Genomic DNA, 16,406 nt, shown 5'->3' on the forward strand with positions numbered 1-16,406 from the left:
GGGGAGATAGAGAGAGAGAGAGAGACAGAGAGAGGGGGGGGTAGAGAGAGAGAGAGATAGAGAGAGATAGAGGGGGAGAGATAGAGGGAGAGAGAGACAGAGAGACACAGAGATATAGAGGGAGAGAGAGAGAGAAATAGAGAGAGAGAAATAGAGAGAGGGGGAGAGAGAGAGAGAGATAGCACAGCTGTGAATGTGTTAATGTTTTGTTTTGTTTTTTTCAATCCAAAGATAGAAATGTCGTGAGCCACTCATCATGTTTAGACGATTCTAACATCAGGAGTTAAATATACAGCACTGACCGGTCTCTGCGGTCATATCTGCTGTCATGTGAAGATCCTGGAGTGATTACACATCATTCCATATACTGTATCATCACACGCTTGCTCTCATTTATCAAACCTGGGATTAGAACTTTGTAGAATTACCTTTATTTAAATCCGGAAAGCTGCCTTGAGGTCAGTTTCATTCTAGAAAATGTGACATGCAGAAAATGAACATTTACCGTTCATCGCAATGAACTTGAAATTCAGCAGAAATTCCAATATATTAATGTAAGAAATTCGTGCGAATACAAAGAAATATAGAAGTTTTTCTTTACATCTGTTAAACTAGCTACAGAAATGAGCTGATAGTGTTGGGTCTGTTAATGACACCCAGAGACGATGTGTTTTCAGCCTTCTAGCAGGATAAAAAGACGCTCGCTTCACATCTGCGTGGATTATTTAACCCGGAAGCTTCTGCACTTTATGGTTTCAAAAATTGGACGTCACATATCTGTTAAAGGGGAAGATTTTAAAAAGCCACCAAATATCAAGTCAAGAACCTCAGCATAGGAATGCTCTTCGTTATGAATTTTTGCTTAAGCATTGAAATTTTGGAAGAAATTTGTATCAGCATATGAAGCATTTTTGGCATATGAACGATCCGAACTGAACAGAATGCCTACTAAGTTGCGCGTACGTCCGGGAGACATTCAAAGCTTGTTAGTGAAGCTAACTGAAGTGAGTTTACGAATTTTTTTTCAGTCAGTGAAAGCTGTTTGGAAAGAGTCACCCCACGACACCAACGTTACCTTCAGCATGCCTTCAAAAGCTAGGTGATTTTTTGGGTGTTTTTTTGTTGACAGATTGATGGTGTGGGTGCTCTGTTCTATTTTTAGCCCAAGCTTGGTGGCACAACTTCCTGTGAGGAGCCTTGACACGAAATGCTTGGCTTGGGTCAGTTCTTTGTAAGCAGACATACAGTTTCCATACGCTTCGTACTGGGAATATTGCTCATATTTTTGGGAACGGATTATCTGCATTTGCATTATTTCTTATGGGAAAATTTGTTTCGCAATACAAACTTTCACCTTAAGAACTCGCCTCCAGAATGAATTAAATTCCTACGCTGAGGTTCCACTCAGGAGTCAGAGCTGGAGGTAGCAGAGCTGAAGATGTTGAGGTTCTCTTTGGGAGTGACACGGTTGGACAGGATTAGGAATGAGTCCATCAGAGGGACGGCTCATGTTGGACGTTTGGGGGACAAAGTTAGGGAGAGGCCAGATTAAGATGGTTTGGACATGTCCAGAGGAGGGAGAGTGAGTATATTGGTAGGAGAATGTTGGACATGGAGCTGCCAGGCAGGAGGCAAAGAGGAAGGCCAAAGAGGAGGTATATGGATGGAATAAATGAGGATATGAAGCGAGTGGCTGCAAGTGTTGAGGATGCAGAAGATAGGGAGAGGTGGAGAGACATGATTCGCTGTGGTGACCCTTGAAGGGAAAAGCCGAAAGAAGAAGAAGAAGAAGAAGATATCAGTCTACCGCTAGATATAACATCTTATTGTCTTAGACTTAGAGTTTATCTACCCTTTGCTTTCAGCCGACTCTGGAGATCAATCACCATGCTGGGAAATCATTAGACAGCTTCTGTAAGTGGCAGAAATCCATCCAGCAGAGCAACGGCCATGGAAACGCCATCCCCGAGAACGGCATTGCACCTCACGACACGGCCGTCCTCATCACGAGGTCAGAGCACACACACACACACACACACACACACACACACACAGGGACAGCTCTGAACCCTGATCTACATGGTTTTATTGAATATTGGTCAACATGTTTTTGAATCTATTTATCACAGCCTAGTGTTTGGCAAAAAATCAGCAACTCTGGATCGTTACACACATACTTTACACACACAAAAAATCACACACACACACACACACGGGCCAGCTGTCTGAAATCTTGTTGCGTTTAGCCGAGCCTGAGGGAGAGCTACAGCATGGAAACACTCAAGCATTGGGGATGGAGTCATTTAGGACAACAAGCGATTTACAGAAAACAGTCTTTCTGCTTTGATACTGTATGTGCGTGTGTGTTCACGTGTGTGTGTGTGTTTTGTGTTTTATCTAAAGAACGGGAATGTGTCTGGGAACAGAATGCCGTTAGCGTTCCTCACTTCCTGTTATTGTCCTGTCTGGGAGATGAGCTTCAGGACATTGTACAGTCTTAACCCTTGGTGTGTGTGTGTGTGTGTGCGTTCATGTGTGTGTATGCTCATGTTTTATTGTGTTTCTGGCTCCAGGTATGACATCTGCATCTACAAGAACAAGCCGTGCGGGACGCTGGGTATGTCTGGGAGTCTGGAAGTGACTCTTGAAATCTAAAAAAATCTAACATTTTGAGATATATGATAAAAACATAAAAAGCACAATAGAGTTGGGGGGGGGTGACAGTTTAAACTTGATGTCATCGATCTTCCTGATAAAGACACGCTCAGATATGCGTATTTATACTTTATTTTAAAAATATAAAATATATTTTAAAATATTCGTTTATTCAAAAATAAAAAATAAAAATAATTAAATGAATAAGAAAGAAAGAAAGAAATATTAAAAAATAAATAAGTAATAAATAAATAAGATAAATAAGAAAGAAAGCAAGGAAAAGATTCATTAAAAATAAATAAGAAAGAAAGAAAGAAAGAAAAAGAAAGAAAGAAAGAAAGAAAGAAAGAAAGAAAGAAAGAAAGAAAGAAAGAAAGAAAAAGATAAATAAATAAAGACAATGATCAATTTAAAAACAAATAAATAAATAAATAAAGACAATGATCAATTTAAAAACAAACAAACAAATAAATAAATAAAATTGTGACAAGCCAAAAAAAAGGTCTAGCAATTTTCTGAATGGACAAATAAATAAAACGTTCACAAAAAAGTAAAGAATGAAGCTACATGTTAATACAGACATAATTCCGGAGCTTATCCCGGGAACGCTGGGAACGACGCTGGGACGGGACACACTGTAGACGCCAGTTCTTCACACAGACACTCTGTATTTAAAAATATGCGACTGTGATGCGACCGGTTTGATCAACAACATAATAACACAATAATTTCACACTGAAGTCCCTAAAAGCGAAAGAACAACCCCGGCGTTCCGAACATCCTGTCTGTGTCCTGCAGCACTGTCAGTGGAGCAGATTTACTCTTGAAGGACACAGAAAACACCAGGGATCATAACGGATCCAGTTAATGACGCAGATTTTATGCGATGAAGAACATTTTTCAGCTTCATCTTTCAGGTGAACAGAAAACAAAAGCTTTATTGGTGGCTGTTTTCCAGGCAGCGATTTTTTAAGCAGCGTCTCTCGGCAGACGGCGTGTTCGAGACACAGCAGCGTGGAAGCAGCGTGGAAGACTGGAGCGTTTAGCGTCTTGTTCCGTGTGATACTGAGTGTTTTATCAGCTGACTAACAAACCTGCAGCATTGTTTTTTTTTGTTTTGTTTTGTTTTTACTTTTTTCCCATGCACATTACAGTTAATGGATATCATATCTATACTGTCTGGGGAAAAATAAAGAAATAAAATTAAATGAATAAAGAAATAAGATCAATTTTAAAATAAACAATTAAATAAATAATTAAATAACTAAGAAAGAAAGAAAGAAAGAAAATCAAACAAACAAAAAGATACATTAAAAAATAAATATGTATATAAGTAATAAAGAAAAAAGAAAAAGGTACATTTAAATAATTATTTATTTATATAATTATTAATTAAAAATAATTAATAATAAATAAATAAATAAGATAAGATAAAATAAGATAAATAAAAAGTCAAATAAGAAAGAAAGAAAGAAAGAAAGAAAAAGATTCATTAAAAATAAATAAGTAATAAATAAATAAAGGAAAAAGAAAAAGATTAATTGATAAATAAATAAATAAACAGATAAATAAATAAAGACAATGCTCAATTTAAAAACAAACAAACAAACAAACAAATAAATGAAAAAAATTGGGACAAGCCAAAAAAAGGACTAGAAATTCACTTTTTTGATTGGACAAATGAATAAAAACATTCACAAAAAAGTAAAGACGGAAGCTACATGTTAATACAGAAGAAGCTTATCCCAGGAACGCTGGGAACGGCGCTAGATGCTAGTTCATCACGCAGACACTTGGTTTTTAAAAATATGCGATCATCACAGTCGCATCACTTCCTGTGACTTGGTGTATTTCTGTGTCATCGCACTGTGGAAATATTCCCCGCTGATCCAAAATGGCTGCCTCGTTAGGCATATTAACCAATCAGCTACAAGTCACGATCATCAAACACGAAACAGGAATCCTGACATTCGGGATGAGTGAGTGCTCACGAGGTCATGATTTATTCTAGATCAGTTGTACGTCATGTTATGACTAATCCCCAAATTCTGTGTATGCTAATGAGTGTAGTATGTTGTATAAAGCTGGTAGTTTTTAGTAAGATTTTAATCCTGCACATTTTTAGAGCCTTCAATAGTGTGTGTGTGTGTGTGTGTGTGTCAGGCCTGGCCCCGGTCGGTGGAATGTGTGAGCCGGAGAGAAGCTGCAGTATAAATGAAGACATCGGTCTGGCCACGGCGTTCACCATCGCTCACGAGATTGGACACACGTGAGTCTCATCTCCCAGCAGCATTTTTGTTTCTGCTGCTCGTTTTTCTCCTGGCTCTCCCTCGTTCCAGCTCTCCCTCCTCACTGTCGCTGCTCAGAGCTCAGTCTCTAGTGAACACTTTGTTCCAGTGTATGGAGGAGATCCGTGACCAGCGTGTTCTGATTTACAGATTCAGTGGCGAGACGTTTGAAAGCTGACGTGAGATCTCAGACAGGTTGTTAGCGGAGACCGTAGATGTGCTGGTGGTGTTGAGGTGCTTTTAAATACACCTTCCTCGACTTCCTGTCATGACTTTAAAGAGTCAGCTACGTCACACGTTTGGCCGCGTGCAGATCAGGTCAGGGAGTGTGTATCAGCGAAGTGGGTCACTCTACACAAACCTGCTTCAGATGAGTTTAAATGAAAAGTGTTTTAATGAAAAGTGGTGTTCAGTGGTGTTTAATGGCGTTCAGTGGTGTTTAATGGTGTTCAGTGGTGTTTAGTGGTGTTTAATGGTGTTCAGTGGTGTTTAATGGTGTTCAGTGGTGTTTAATGGTGTTCAGTGGTGTTTAGTGGTGTTTAATGGTGTTCAGTGGTGTTTAATGGTGTTCAGTGGTGTTTAATGGCGTTCAGTGGTGTTTAATGGTGTTCAGTGGTGTTTAATGGTATTCAGTGGTGTTGAGTGGTGTTTAATGGTGTTCAGTGGTGTTAAGTGGTGTTTAATGGTGTTCAGTGGTGTTTAATGGTATTCAGTGGTGTTAAGTGGTGTTTAATGGTGTTCAGTGGTGTTTAATGGTATTCAGTGGTGTTGAGTGGTGTTTAATGGTGTTCAGTGGTGTTTAATGGTATTCAGTGGTGTTAAGTGGTGTTTAATGGTGTTTAATGGTATTCAGTGGTGTTCAATGGTATTCAGTGGTGTTAAGTGGTGTTTAATGGTGTTTAATGGTGTTCAGTGGTGTTTAATGGTGTTCAGTGGTGTTTAATGGTATTCAGTGGTGTTGAGTGGTGTTTAATGGTGTTCGGTGGTGTTTAATGGTATTTAGTGGTGTTAAGTGGTGTTTAATGGTGTTTAATGGTGTTCAGTGGTGTTTAATGGTGTTCAGTGGTGTTTAATGGTGATGGTGATGAATGGTTAGTTGGACTGCAATGATGTTTAATGGTGAGGGTGGATGAATAGTTGTTTAATGGTGTTTAATGGCGATGATTAGTTGGGGTTTAATGGTGTTTGATGGTGTTTAATGGTGATAATTATTTGGGGTTTAATGGTGTTTGATGGTGTTTAATGGTGATAATTAGTTAGGGTTTAATGGTGTTAATTAGTTGGGGTTTAATGGTGTTTGGTGGTGTTTAATGGAGATAATTAGTTGGGGATTAATGGTGTTTGGTGGTGTTTAATGGTGTTAATTAGTTGGGGTTTAATGGTGTTTGGTGGTGTTTAATGGTGATAATTAGTTGGGGATTAATGGTGAGGGTCAATAAATAGTTAGTTAATGTTTAATGGTGTTTAATGGTGAGGGCAGATGAATAGGTAGTTGGTGTTTAATGGTGAGGGCAGATGAATAGGTAGTTGGTGTTTAATGGTGATGGTGGATGAATGATTAAATTGTTGTTTAATGGTGTTTAATGGTGAGGGCAGATGAATAGTTAGTTGGTGTTTAATGGTGTTTATTGGTGATGTTTAATGGTGATGGTGGATGAATGATTAAATTGTTGTTTAATGGTGTTTAATGGTAATGGTGGATGAATATTTGGAGTTTAATGGTGTTTATTGGTGAGGGTGGGTGTTTAATGGTGTTTAATGGTGTAGGTGGATGAATAGTTAGAGGGTGTTAAAGTTGTTTAATTGTGTTTAATAGTGATGGTGATGAATGGTTAGTTGGTTTTTAATGATGTTTAATGGATAGATAAATAGTTAGTTAATGTTTAATAGTGTTTGAGGGTGAGGGTGGATGAATAGTTAGTTAATGTTTAATAGTGTTTGAGGGTGAGGGTGGATGAATAGTTAGTTAATGTTTAATAGTGTTTGAGGGTGAGGGTGGATGAATAGTTAGTTAATGTTTAATAGTGTTTGAGGGTGAGGGTGGATGAATAGTTAGTTAATGTTTAATAGTGTTTGAGGGTGAGGGTGGATGAATAGTTAGTTAATGTTTAATAGTGTTTGAGGGTGAGGGTGGATGAATAGTTAGTTAATGTTTAATAGTGTTAAACATTAAATGTTTAATGAATAGTTAGTTGTTGCTTAATGATGTTTTATGGTGTTTAAAGGTGATGGTGATGAACGGTTAGTTGATCTCTAATGGTGTTTAGTGGTGTTCAATCGTGATGGTGAATGAATGGTTAGTTAATGTTTAATAGTGTTTGAGGGTGAGGGTGGATGAATAGTTGGTGTTTAATGGGGTTTAGTGGTGATGTTTAATGGTGAGGGTGGATAAATAATTAATTGTTGTTTAATGGTGTTTAATGGTGAGGGTGAATGAATAGTTGGTGTTTAGTGGTGAGGGTGTGTGCATGTTGAATATTTAATGTTTTTAGGATGCAAAATTTTATTTGTTGGAGAATTTTACAAGTGAAAAACCTCAGGATGAGGTGTTTAATGGTGTCGAGCATCTTGCAGATCTCCACCGTGAAAGGGTTAATGATGATACTTTATCTCAGTCTCCTTCTAAACACACACACACACACACACTCTCTGTTTGTTATTGGAAGAAGTTGCTCGCTCCCTGCTCGATCACTCAGTCCCGATCTTCCTCGGTGTTCAGCCAGAGATTTTGCCTTTTGCCTGGTGGCCTTGCATTCCTCCATGGCTGTGTTATTGCAGCGTAATCGGTTTTCTCTGGGCTTGGAGCTTTTCGCAGGTGGGAAAGTCATTAGCGAACGGCTCCTAATGCAGCGGCCAGCTTCAGAGCCACTGAGCCCTGGGGACTGTCTAGACAAGGGGGCATATGCATATAAGATTACATAGGGTTGCTGAAGTGTGTGTGTGTGTTTAATCAGGTGTGTCAGTTAAAGACAAAAATTTGTGCCAACCACAAAAATGTCTCCCCATGTTACTCCATCCATCCATCCATTCATCCATCAGTTCACCTCTTTGTCTTCTTTCTCCGGTGCGTCCTCGTCCCCGCGTTAGCTTCGGGATGAATCACGACGGCGTGGGGAACCCGTGCGGCGCTCGCAGTCAGGATACGGCTAAGCTGATGGCCGCCCACATCACCATGAAGACGAACCCCTTCGTCTGGTCAGCGTGCAGCCGCGATTACATCACCAACTTCCTCAAGTAAAGATTTATGTTCTGTTTTTTGGAAAGCAGTCGCAGCGCAGTACATAAACTGACCTGGCAACTCTTTAGCCTACTGTATAAAAACCTTTTCTTTCTGAACAAATTTTTTATTAGCTTTTACAGTAGCATCTTCTCCTATAACATTTTAATGCTTTTGCCTCATGAAGGAGATTTTGGAAAAGGTTTATTTTGGTTTCTAATCGAATTCAGATGTCGAGTGAAATACTGCCATAAAAAGTATAAAAAATAAAAAAATAGTTATAATTAAAATAGAAGTAGAATTATCTGTACAGGCAAAATATAAAAAAATATAGAATATTTGTAAATAAAAATATTAATAAATATATGAATATTATTATTGTTATATATAATATATATAATAAGATACTTATACTTAATCTAATGAGATACATATTTATACATTTGTGAATATTGCATTCACTTCCTCGCAGTCTCGTTATGTTTGGGAGAATTCTTTCACGTGCGATAAATAAATGCTAGATAAAGTAGCTTATCCTAGCTAGTTATTTTGGCACAGTACTTGAACTTGACTAGCATTATTTCTGAATTATGTCTGTGTGTGTGTGTGTGTGTTTCTGCAGCTCTGGAATGGGTTCGTGTGTGAATAACGTTCCCCCGAAGCAGGAGTTCGTGTACCCGACCACAGCGCCCGGTCAGGCCTACGACGCAGACGAGCAGTGCCGGTTCCAGTACGGAATAAAATCTCGGCAGTGTAAATATGGGGTACTCACTTCTCTATACTCTGTTTTCACAAGTTCAGGATTTTATAGCCCGGTTGTGTCCCGTGTAAATCCGAACTCTGTATAATTGTAAGGCTGCGTTCATACACAAATCGACTCGCAGTGACCAGAGATATGTCCAGTTCATGTTTTGCGAGATCGTCGGTGACTAGATGTGGGCGTGTCTACATTAGCAACACGAGAAAGTTGTGAAAAGTTCAACTTTATGGAAATACCTGAGTGACTCAATGCAGCGACTTTTCAGCCAACGGGAGTGAAGGCAGTAGCGGTCATGTGACACGAGGCAAAGAGCACACACTGCTTCTCTTTTCTCTTTTTAAGGATACTTACAGGACTTAAAGGATACTTTTAATAGATACTGACCAGTGCAGACCGGGAACACCCCACAACAGCTGCAGTTTTGGAGATGCTCTGATTCAGTCGTCTATCCGCCATCACAATTTGGCCCTTCATCAAACTCGCTCAAATCCTTACACTTGTCCATTTTTCCTGCTTCTAACATCAACTTTGAGGACAAAATGTTGACTTGCTGCCTAATATATCCCACCCACTAACAGGGGCCATGATGAGGAGATCATCAGTCTTATTCACTTCACCTGGCCATAATGTTATGCCTGATTGGTGTGTTTATAAAATAACGCCCTTTGACCTGGTAACTTCACTTCATTTCATCACACCACACATAATTCACGTCATTACACAGTAAATTCCGATAACAGCTTGACAGCAAGGTGTTTTTTTCCTCACATAAAACACACAGCCTCTGCTTCTTCATCATCCATGCTCTACACTCTTAAAAGAAAAAGGTTCTCTCTAGGTTTTTAGGAACCTAAAAATGGTTCTCTCACTTGCTTCCTGAGATGGTTCTTTATACAGAACTGTTTTGAAGGGGTTCATTGAAGGACACAATAGGAACTTTTTAAAAATCATACAGTGATTTATTATTATTATTATTATTATTATTATTATTATTATTACTACTACTACTGTTAAATAATAAAAATATTATTATTATTATTGTTTTTTTAAAATATTATTATTATTATTATTATTATTATTATTATTATATATGTTTGAAATAATATAGCTCACTATTTGCAATGTTTAATAGGCGGCTGTTTTGTAAGGAGGTTTTTTTCTTCCTCAGGAAACTCTAACTCGCTGAATTCCTGCAACACGTCCTTCCTAACAGGATAAAAATGAAACTATGCGTATGTGTCACTTTAGACAGCAGAATTATTTGCGCTACGCCGATGTGACACCTGCAATGAAGCAGAGCCTGTGCTGATATTTCTTTTTCCCCTCCGAGTAGATCGAGTTCAGCAGTAAAGGGTTTGTGTTCTACTCAGTTGTCTGGAAAAGTTCCTCCTCATCAGGTGCCTCTTCTTGCTCGCAGTGAATCACTCAACACTTTCTTCCTCTCTATCTTACCCCAAACTCTCGCTCACATCTGGCCCAGATGGCCCGTCGTAGCTCTTTCTGCTCTCGGTCTGCTCATTTCACTGGCTTTCTGCCTGAAAAACCCTCAGCAAAAATAAAAGGTTTGCTGCTTTCGTCCTCGTGCGGTCTCCTTACGCCAACCATAACTCCGAGCCGCTCCTGCCTACCTTCTGCGGGACGGCTGCGGACCTCAGAGCCTTTTAGCGCAGCTGCAGCGAGTCTTTAAAAGACTTCTATAGCTGTCTTTATTGAGCAGGACTTTATGTGTATAGTCGGGTTTTATGACATGCCGCTAGAAGAACATCTGGAATAGGAAATTACATTTAAGACGCTTTCTGATTTTAATCCTGCACAGGATTAGCCTCGGAACCGGGGCGGGGAACGGCGTGCGGTGTGTTCTGTGTTATAGCTGTGGACCGGTGTCAGGGAGCTCCACCGTTTCTGCGAATGCAATTTCATGGTTTGTTGCAGATGTTAACGTTTAAAGCGGTTTCGTAGTGATTGAATCACGAGGAGTCGCAGTTGCAGTGGAGCTCGAGCCGTTCCGGCGCCTTAATCTCACTCTTACTTACAAATGACAAAAGTAAAAGTGTATTTCTGTCCATTAACACTTCGTATCGGTGTGCTCGAGACATTTCCTTATGGGACGTTTTCAATCAGTATAAACAAACCAATGATTTTATCACCATGAGTCTGATCTAAAACGAGTCTGTCAGCTTTCAGCGTGTTTTAGACGTGTGTTTTTCCCTCTGTTGGATAACCTTTATTTAACCTTTAACCTTTTTTACTGGTTGAAGATCAGAGTTTAGACACTTTTTAGATGAACAAGCACTCGGAGCGTCTCAGAGAGCAGAAATGGGTTCGAGATCAACATTTGTTTTGAACATTTCTGTGGAAAAAAATGAACCATTTTTGTTTTTCTGGAACTTTTCTATGAATACATCACCCTTACTAGGCTAAAAACAGAAATACTTATAAAACACAACAAATTTATTTTTAAAGTCCTGAGTGTCTACTTTCTTATGAGCTTCATATAACCTCCATTGTGGAGTGGAACATGACAAAGACACTCAATCATCAATATGGACACAACAACAAACAGGAGCAAACTCCATTTTTTGGCCTTTGAGTTAATCTGTATTTCCATTACCATGTAAATCCTGAAGATATGTGCAGGGTAGAGTGCACTAATTAGGACGTTTTTCTAGAAATATAATATTCAGATAAATAAATAGTGACCTTCTGAAACCTTGCTGTGCTTTTAACAAACGGCATGATAATGGCTACAGCTTTTGACCCCAATGGCTTTCCATATTCCACATGGTCACTATAGAGCAGGTTATCATGTTGCATAAAGTTGGGCCAGTGTTTATTATTGTTTTATAAACTTTTTATAAACTATTTATTTATTATTTTCTTATATATATATATATATATATATATATGGCATGCATTTGGACGATAAAATTGCTTTGTGTTCAGAATGACCCTAAATTAAAAATCTCCTGTTTCTCTTCATGTTCTGTGCATTAGTGCATAACTTACAGTGTGTTACAGGTCAGTTGTGTGTGTGTGTGTGTGTGTGTGCAGGAGGTGTGCAGTGAACTGTGGTGTATGAGTAAAAGTAACCGCTGTATCACCAGCAGCATCCCCGCGGCCGAGGGCACCATCTGCCAGACCAGCACCATCGACAAAGGGGTGAGTACATCTCTAATAAACACTATACACTGACATTAGAAATGAATTTGACTTGCTGTTGCGGGATCTACGAAGTGTAATTAGCGTCCGCCGGGGTGCCAAAACTTTTCAGAATTGTGATAATGCAAGAAAAAATACGTTTTCTCCTTGTGTGTTCCTGCAGTGGTGCTACAAGCGGATGTGTGTTCCGTACGGCACTCGTCCAGAGGGAGTGGACGGTCAGTGGGGCGCCTGGTCTCCGTGGGAGGAGTGCAGTCGCACCTGTGGGGGCGGAGTGTCCTCCTCTGTTCGCCACTGTGACAACCCCAGGTGAGTCACACATGATTTAAATATTATTATATAATGATGTCGCGCTGTTAGTATATACAGCTAGACCACGGCACGGATCTCGATTCTGATTGGTCAGGAGGTGACACGCCTGTTGTTATACATTATCATCGTTTCTATAGCAACAGCTCATTCCCTGGATGCCTGGAATAATCAAAGGCTGATTATATACAGATCATTAAACTAAGAAACGTATAAGTGAACTGATTTTTTTGTGGACAATCTTTAAATGGGTCACACTGGCAAAGGCTCAGGAGGAATAAAACAAAATATTCCGATCAGGCATAACATTATGACCACCTGCCTAATATTGTATTGGTCCCACATTTGCTGCCAAAACAGCCCGGACCCATCGAGGCATGGACTCCACTAGATCCCTGAAGGTGTGCTGTTGTATCTGGCACCAAGATGTTAGCAGCAGATCCTTTAAGTCCTGTAAGAGGATACTTTTGATAGACACCCCACAAGAGCTGCAGTTTTGGAGATGCTCTGATCCAGTGGTCTAGCCATCACAGTTTGGCCCTTCGTCAAACTCGCTCAAATCCTTACAGTTGTCCATTTTTCCTGCTTCTAACACATCAACTTTGAGGACAAAATGTTCACTTGCTGTCTAACATATCCCACCCACTAACAGGTGCCATGATGAGGAGATCATCAGAGTTATTCACTTCACCTGGCACTGGTCATAATGTTATGCCTGATTGGTATCTCTACACTCGCTACACTCTTATAAAACATCTAAATAAAACATAACACCCTTTGGCCTTCATCACACAACACTGTCACTGGTTATTTTGAGTTAACAGCTTAACAGCGAGGTGTTTTTTCCCTCACGTAAAACACACAGGAAACAGCCTCAGCTTCTTCATCTCTGCTCTACACTCTTAACCCTTGTGTGGTGTCCGGGTTCAAATTGACCCCTTATATATATATATATATATATATATATATATACAGGGGTTGGACCAGCCTGGTGGCCAATCTTCATTGATTGCACATTCCACCAGTAAGAGCAGAGTGTGAAGGTTTAATTAGCAGAGTAATAGCACAGTTTTGCTTAAAATATTGCAATGCACACAACATTATGGGCGACATATCAGAGTTAAAAAGAGAAGACAGCAAGTCTTTGTGATGTATCAAGAGCCACGGTATCCAGGGTAATGTCAGCATACCACCAAGAAGGACGAACCACATCCAACAGGAGTAACTGTGGACGCAAGAGGAAGCTGTCTGAAAGGGATGTCCGGGTGCTAACCCGGATTGTATCCAAAAAACATAAAACCACAGCTGCCCAACTCACTGCAGAATTAAATGTGCACCTCAACTCTCCTGTTTCCACCAAAACTGTCCGTCGGGAGCTCCACAGGGTCAATGTACATGGCCGGGCTGCTATAGCCAAACCTTTGGTCACTCGTGCCAATGCCAAACGCTGGTTTCAATGGTGCCAGCAGTGAAAATCTTGGGCTGTGGACAATGTGAAACATGTATAGTTCTCCACCTTCACTGTCTTTCCCACATCCAGGAGAGTTACGGTGTGGAGAAGCCCCAAAGAAGCGTACCACCCAGACTGTTGCATGCCCAGAGTGAAGCATGGGGGTGGATCAGTGATGGTTTGGGCTGCAATATCATGGCATTCCCTAGGCCCAATACTTGTGCTAGATGGGCGCGTCACTGCCAAGGACTACCGAACCATTCTGGAGGACCATGTGCACCCAATGGTTCAAACATTGTGTCCTGAAGGCGGTGCCGTGTATCAGGATGATAATGCACCAATACACACAGCAAGACTGGTGACAGAGTGGTTTGATGAACATGAAAGTGAAGTTGAACATCTCCCATGGCCTGCACAGTCACCAGATCTAAATATTATTGAGCCACTTTGGGGTGTTTTGGAGGAGCGAGTCAGGAAACGTTTTCCTCCACCAGCATCACGTAGTGACCTGGCCACTATTCTGCAAGAAGAATGGCTCAAAATCCCTCTGGCCACTGTGCAGGACTTGTATCTGTCATTCACAAGACGAATTGATGCTGTATTGGCTGCAAAAGGAGGCCCTACACCATACTAATGAATTATTGTGGTCTAAAACCAGGCCTTTCAGTTTCATTGTCCAACCCCTGTATAAATATATATATATATATTTATATATATATATATATATATATATATATTTTTTTTTTTTTAAGTGATTTTTTTTAATTTATGGATTATGCAGATCTTATTGAAGTGTTTCTATCTAGTATTATAAATAGAAACAGCGAAACTCCTCCCTCTTTTTGTAGTGTTTCTTTCTAGTACAGTGAAACTATTCCTTCTCTTAAAAAAAGAACTTTTTGTAAGAGTGTATATTTTTTAAGTATGTAAGGTTCAGTTACAAGGTAATAAAATTACAATAAACACAGAATAATTTACACTGTTTACACTCTCTGTTTACACTCTCTGTTTACACTCTCTGTTTACTCTCTGTTTACACTCTCTGTTTACACTCTCTGTTTACTCTCTGTTTACACTCTCTGTTTACACTCTCTGTTTACTCTCTGTTTACACTCTCTGTTTACACTCTCTGTTTACACTCTCTGTTTACTCTCTGTTTACACTCTCTGTTTACACTCTCTGTTTACTCTCTGTTTACACTCTCTGTTTACACTCTCTGTTTACTCTCTGTTTACACTCTCTGTTTACACTCTCTGTTTACTCTCTGTTTACACTCTCTGTTTACTCGCTGTTTACACTCTCTGTTTACACTCTCTGTTTACACTCTCTGTTTACTCTCTGTTTACACTCTCTGTTTACTCTCTGTTTACACTCTCTGTTTACACTCTCTGTTTACTCTCTGTTTACACTCTCTGTTTACTCGCTGTTTACACTCTCTGTTTACTCTCTCTGTTTACTCTCTGTTTACACTCTCTGTTTACTCTCTCTGTTTACTCTCTGTTTACACTCTCTGTTTACACTCTCTGTTTACACTCTCTGTTTACTCGCTGTTTACACTCTCTGTTTACTCGCTGTTTACACTCTCTGTTTACACTCTGTTTACACTCTCTGTTTACACTCTCTGTTTACACTCTGTTTACACTCTCTGTTTACACTCTCTGTTTACACTCTCTGTTTACTCTCTGTTTACACTCTCTGTTTACACTCTCTGTTTACACTCTCTGTTTACTCTCTGTTTACACTCTCTGTTTACTCGCTGTTTACACTCTCTGTTTACACTCTCTGTTTATACTCTCTGTTTACACTCTGTTTACACTCTCTGTTTACTCGCTGTTTACACTCTCTGTTTACTCTCTGTTTACACTCTCTGTTTACACTCTCTGTTTACACTCTCTGTTTACTCTCTGTTTACACTCTCTGTTTATACTCTCTGTTTACACTCTCTGTTTACACTCTCTGTTTACACTCTCTGTTTACTCGCTGTTTACACTCTCTGTTTACTCGCTGTTTACACTCTCTGTTTACACTCTGTTTACACTCTCTGTTTACTCTCTGTTTACACTCTCTGTTTACTCTCTGTTTACACTCTCTGTTTACTCGCTGTTTACACTCTCTGTTTACACTCTCTGTTTATACTCTCTGTTTACACTCTGTTTACACTCTCTGTTTACTCGCTGTTTACACTCTCTGTTTACTCTCTGTTTACACTCTCTGTTTACTCTCTGTTTACACTCTCTGTTTACACTCTCTGTTTACTCTCTGTTTACACTCTCTGTTTACTCGCTGTTTACACTCTCTGTTTACACTCTCTGTTTACACTCTCTGTTTACTCTCTGTTTACACTCTCTGTTTACTCGCTGTTTACACTCTCTGTTTATACTCTCTGTTTACTCGCTGTTTACACTCTCTGTTTACACTCTCTGTTTACTCTCTGTTTACACTCTCTGTTTACTCGCTGTTTACACTCTCTGTTTACACTCTCTGTTTACTCGCTGTTTACACTCTCTGTTTACACTCTCTGTTTATACTCTCTGTTTACTCGCTGTTTACACTCTCTGTTTACACTCT

The 16,406-nt window shown here is 39.6% G+C and overlaps 1 protein-coding gene across 1 annotated transcript in view; it reads left to right on the forward strand.

Annotated features, from left to right (window-relative positions):
- Window positions 1–16,406, forward strand: part of adamts10 (ADAM metallopeptidase with thrombospondin type 1 motif, 10) — a 59,076-nt gene that overhangs the window by 23,842 nt on the left and 18,828 nt on the right. The window contains exons 7-13 of the mRNA XM_058390468.1: window positions 1,866–2,011; window positions 2,574–2,617; window positions 4,819–4,924; window positions 8,031–8,177; window positions 8,783–8,924; window positions 11,972–12,079; window positions 12,243–12,388. Coding sequence (XP_058246451.1) covers window positions 1,866–2,011; window positions 2,574–2,617; window positions 4,819–4,924; window positions 8,031–8,177; window positions 8,783–8,924; window positions 11,972–12,079; window positions 12,243–12,388 — 839 coding nt within the window. The remainder of the gene's footprint in view (window positions 1–1,865; window positions 2,012–2,573; window positions 2,618–4,818; window positions 4,925–8,030; window positions 8,178–8,782; window positions 8,925–11,971; window positions 12,080–12,242; window positions 12,389–16,406) is intronic.

The sequence above is a fragment of the Hemibagrus wyckioides genome, linkage group LG05, assembly GCF_019097595.1.
Source record: "Hemibagrus wyckioides isolate EC202008001 linkage group LG05, SWU_Hwy_1.0, whole genome shotgun sequence".
NCBI classification, from domain to species: domain Eukaryota; kingdom Metazoa; phylum Chordata; class Actinopteri; order Siluriformes; family Bagridae; genus Hemibagrus; species Hemibagrus wyckioides.